This window comes from Coregonus lavaretus, assembly GCF_964263955.1.
Source record: "Coregonus lavaretus genome assembly, contig: HAP1_SCAFFOLD_5161, whole genome shotgun sequence".
Taxonomy (NCBI): Eukaryota; Metazoa; Chordata; class Actinopteri; order Salmoniformes; family Salmonidae; genus Coregonus; species Coregonus lavaretus.
The window spans coordinates 25,001-30,000 of NW_028167158.1; the positions used below are offsets into that span (position 1 = coordinate 25,001).

Genomic DNA, 5,000 nt, shown 5'->3' on the forward strand with positions numbered 1-5,000 from the left:
TCAATCTTGGTTTCATCAGACCAGAGAATCTTGTTTCTCATGGTCTGAGAGTCCTTTAGGTGCCTTTTGGCAAACTACAAGCGGGCTGTCATGTGCCTTTTACTGAGGAGTGGCTTCCGTCTGACCACTTTACCATAAAGGCTTGAGCGTTTGTCCACTGAAGTTGGTTACGACGCCAATATCAGATCTCAGACCATCCCGCAGGTGAAGAAGCTGGATGTGGAGGTCCTGGACTGGCGTGGTTACACGTGGTCTGCGGTTTTGAGGCCGGTTGGGCTCACTGACATATTCTGTAAAACGACATTGCTGGACATTCCTTATGGTAGAGAAATGAACATTCAATTCTCTGGCAACAGCTCTGGTGGACATTCCTGCAGTCAGCATGCCAATTACACGCTCCCTCAAAACTTGAGACATCTGTGGCATTGTGTTGTTTGACAAAACTGCACGTTTTATAGTGGCCATATATTGTCTCCAGCACAAGGTGCACCTGTGTAATGATCATGGTGTTTAATCAGCTTCTTGATATGCCACACCTGTCAGGTGGATGGATTATCTTGGCAAAGGAGAAATGCTCACTAACAGGGATGTAAACAAATTTGTTCACATAATTTGAGAGAAATAAGCTTTTTGTGCGTCAGGAAAATTTCTGGGATCTTTTATTTCAGCTCATGAAACATGGGACCAACAGTTTACATGTTGTGTTTATATTTTTGTTCAGTATAGTAATTCTACCCTTCCAGGCAGAAAACCTAGTGGGTATGATAGCTAGCCTTGCAGCTAAGGCACATCTCCTCAGCTAGCCAAATGGTGCTTAGTAGAACTACAAGCAAAAATGTATGCACTCATCAGCTGTAAGTCGCTCTGGATAAGAGTGTCTGCTAAATGACTAAAATCTAAAACTCTTCTGTTTATTAAGAGAGGTGAGAATGATCAGAGGACAAGGGGGTGGCTCTTTAGTATGAGGGGAGGGGCTCCCTCATTCGCCACTCGACCTGTCTGTCTCCAACAGACGTGTATGATTGGTCCTTCGAGCTACTTAGGAGATTCTTGTGAATCCCCACAGTGAGACGTCGAAACGAATAATTGAAAGAGAACTTTATGTAGTGATAATTGATCAATGTCTGTATTGATTTGATCTCTATATTGAGCTCTGTGTTAATCTCTGTATCTCTGTATTGATCTCTGTATCTCTGTATTGATCTCTGTATTGATCTCTGCATTGATCTCTGTATTGATCTCAGTATCTCTGCATTGATCTCTTTATTGATCTCTGCATTGATCTCTGTATTGATATCTGTATCTCTGTATTGATCTATGCATTGATCTCTGTATTGATCTCTAATATTGATCTCTGTATCTCTGTATTGATCTCTGTATCTCTGTATTGATCTCTGTATCTCTGTATTGATCTCTATAGGACACCAGACTGTCAGTGATTGCTACAGACCAGAGCTACAGACAGAACTTCACAGCAGCTGACAACAGCAGATCTACCCAGCTACAGACCATACGCAGCATCATAGATATGATCGTACGTATTACACCCCTCTCCTCTCCTCTCCTCTCTCCTCTCCTCTCCTCTCCTCTCCTCTCCTCTCCTCTCCTCTCCTCTCCTCTCCTCTCCTCTCCTCTCCTCTCCTCTCCTCTCCTCTCCTCTCCTCTCCTCTCCTCTCCTCTCCTCTCGTCTTCTCTTCTCTTCCTCCTCTCTTCCTCCTCTCCTCCTCTCTTCCTCCTCTCTTCCTCCTCTTCTCTCTCTTCTCTTCTCTTCTCTTCTCTCTCTTCTCTTCTCTTCTCTTCTCTTCTCTTCTTCTCTTCTCTTCTCTTCTCTTCTCTTCTCTTCTCTCTTCTCTTCTCTCTCTCTCTTCTCTTCTCCTCTCCTCTCCTCTCCTCTCCTCTCGTCTCGTCTCCTCTCCTCTCCTCTCCTCTCCTCTCCTCTCCTCTCCTCTCCTCTCCTCTCCTCTCCTCTCCTCTCCTCTCCTCTCCTCTCCTCTCCTCTCCTCTCCTCTCCTCTCCTCTCCTCTCCTCTCCTCTCCTCACCTCCCCTCCCTCTCCTCTCCTCTCCTCTCCTCTCCTCTCCTCTCCTCTCCTCACCTCCCCTCCCTCTCCTATCATTTAAAATTGTAAATGAGTCTCTCTAACCTCTGATCTGTTTTCTCTTACAGACCAATGAGACCAAGGATGTGGTATGTCTTGTCTATTTATGTAATATATATTATTTCTACAGTAATCAATAGTTCCATGTGTTTATTGCCATTTATAACTGTGCTTTTTTTTTCAGTGCTGTTCTTTCGACTGCAATGTAAGTAACCCCTAACTCCTATGACCCCCCTTATGACACCTTTATAACAGGTTGTAGTGCTCTCTGAGTGACATAGTGGTATGATCCATGATGACATCACTGATGATGTGTTTTGTCCGCAGGCTAAAGGAGGTCCCAAAGGACCAGACGGAAACCTCGGCTCCAAGGTGGGGCTATCACACACACACACACACACACACACACACACACACACACACACACACACACACACACACACACACACACACACACACACACACACACACACACACACACACACACACGAAGACCGGAAGACTCGTGTTAGCTCCCCAGGTTAATGCCTAGGCTTTAGCTCAGTGTGCTAACCTGGTCTTCATAGCTAGTTTCTGATTGTTGTCATTATGTAGCGCTGATCTTGAATTCTAATGCTCCACTCCTCTCCATCCCTCTCCTCCGCTCTCCTCCCTCTCCTCCCTCTCCTCCTCTCTCCTCCTCTCTCCTCCCTCTCCTCCTCTCTCCCCCCTCTCTTCCTCTCTCCTCCCTCTCTCCTCTCTCCTTCTCTCTCCCCCTCTCTTCCTCTCTCCTCCCTCTCTTCTCTCTCCTCCTCTCTCCCCCCTCTCTCCCTCTCTCCTCCCTCTCCTCCCTCTCCTCCCTCTCCTCCTCTCTCCTCCCTCTCTCTCCCTCTCCTCCTCTCTCCCCCCTCTCTTCCTCTCTCCTCCCTCTCTCCTCTCTCCTCCTCTCTCCCCCCTCTCTTCCTCTCTTCCTCTCTCCTCCTCTCTCCCCCTCTCTTCCTCTCTCTTCCTCTCTCCTCCCCTCTCCTCTTCTCTCCTCCCTCTCTTTCTCTCTCCTCCCTCTCCTCCCCTCTCCTCTCTCTCCTCCTCTCTCCTCCTCTCTCCCCCCTCTCTTTCTCTCTCCTCCCTCTCTCCTCTCTCCTTCTCTCTCACCCTCTCTTCCTCTCTCCTCCCTCTCTTCTCTCTCCTCCTCTCTCCCCCCTCTCTCCCTCTCTCCTCCCTCTCCTCCCTCTCCTCCCTCTCCTCCTCTCTCCTCCCTCTCTCCCCCTCTCCTCCTCTCTCCCCCCTCTCTTCCTCTCTCCTCCCTCTCTCCTCTCTCCTCCTCTCTCCCCCCTCTCTTCCTCTCTTCCTCTCTCCTCCTCTCTCCCCCTCTCCCCCTCTCTTCCTCTCTCTTCCTCTCTCCTCCCCTCTCCTCTTCTCTCCTCCCTCTCTTTCTCTCTCCTCCCTCTCCTCCCCTCTCCTCTCTCTCCTCCTCTCTCCTCCTATCTCCCCCCTCTCTTTCTCTCTCCTCCCTCTCTCCTCTCTCCTTCTCTCTCCCCCTCTCTTCCTCTCTCCTCCCTCTCTTCTCTCTCCTCCTCTCTCCCCCCTCTCTCCCTCTCTCCTCCCTCTCCTCCCTCTCCTCCCTCTCCTCCTCTCTCCTCCCTCTCTCCCCCTCTCCTCCTCTCTCCCCCCTCTCTTCCTCTCTCCTCCCTCTCTCCTCTCTCCTCCTCTCTCCCCCCTCTCTTCCTCTCTTCCTCTCTCCTCCTCTCTCCCCCTCTCTTCCTCTCTCTTCCTCTCTCCTCCCCTCTCCTCCTCTCTCCTCCCTCTCTTTCTCTCTCCTCCCTCTCCTCCCCTCTCCTCTCTCTCCTCCTCTCTCCTCCTCTCTCCCCCCTCTCTTTCTCTCTCCTCCCTCTCTCCTCTCTCCTTCTCTCTCCCCCTCTCTTCCTCTCTCCTCCCTCTCTTCTCTCTCCTCCTCTCTCCCCCCTCTCTCCCTCTCTCCTCCCTCTCCTCCTCTCTCCCCCTCTCTCCTCTCTCCTCCTCTCTCCCCCCTCTCCTCCTCTCTCCTATCTCTCCTCCTCTCTCCTCCTCTCTCCTCCTCTCTCCTCCTCTCTCCTGCTCTCGCCTCCCTCTCTTCCTCTCTCCTCCCTCTCTTCCTCTCTCTCCCTCTCTTCCTCTCTCCTCCTCCCACCTCTCTCCTCCTCTCTCCTCCTCTCTCCTCCGTCTCCTCCTCGCTCCTCCTCTCTCCTCCTCTCTCCTCCTTTCTCCTCCTCTCTTCCTCTCTCCTCCCTCTCCTCCTCTCTCCTCCTCTCTCTTCTTCTCTCCTCCTCTCTCCCCCCCTCTCTTCCTCTCTCCCCCCTCTCTTCCTCTCTCCTCATCTCTGCTCCCTCTCCTCCACTCTCCTCCCTCCCTCTCGTTCTCTCTCCTCCCTCTCTCCTCTCTCCTCCTCTCTCCCCCCTCTCTTCCTCTTGCCTCATCTCTCCTCCCTCACCTCCTCTCTCCCCCCTCTTTTCCGCTCTCCTCCCTCTCTCCTCTCTCCTCCTCTCTCCCCCTTCTCTTCCTCTCGCCTCGTCTCTCCTCCCTCTCCTCCTCTCTCCCCCCTCTTTTCCTCTCTTCTCCTCTCTCCTCCCCCTCCCCCTCTCTCCCCCTCTCCTCCTATCTCCCCCCTCTCTCCCTCTCTTCTCCCTCTCTTTCTCTCTCCTCCCTCTCCTCCTCTCTCCCCTGTCCCTTCCTCTACCTCCTCTCTCCTCCCTTCCTCCTCTCTCCTCCCTCTCTTTCTCTCTCCTCCCTCTCTTCCTTTCTCCTCCATCTTCCTCTCCTCTCTTCCTGCAGGGTGAAACAGGTAGACAGGGGATGCCAGGCGAGAAGGGAGACATCGGGGAAGAGGTGAGTACCTGTGAACACACACAGGTCTGTTATTAACCTATAGAATCAGGTCTGTTATTAAC

At 51.9% G+C, this 5,000-nt stretch overlaps 1 protein-coding gene across 1 annotated transcript in view; it reads left to right on the forward strand.

Annotated features, from left to right (window-relative positions):
• The window catches only part of LOC311113836 (collagen alpha-1(VI) chain-like), a gene marked incomplete at its 3' end in the record, with an annotated part of 36,393 nt that overhangs the window by 18,602 nt on the left and 12,791 nt on the right, over positions 1-5,000 (forward strand). Inside the window, exons 5-9 of the mRNA XM_084189130.1 lie at positions 1,421-1,534; positions 2,166-2,186; positions 2,282-2,302; positions 2,425-2,469; positions 4,885-4,938. Coding sequence (XP_084045256.1) covers positions 1,421-1,534; positions 2,166-2,186; positions 2,282-2,302; positions 2,425-2,469; positions 4,885-4,938 — 255 coding nt within the window. The remainder of the gene's footprint in view (positions 1-1,420; positions 1,535-2,165; positions 2,187-2,281; positions 2,303-2,424; positions 2,470-4,884; positions 4,939-5,000) is intronic.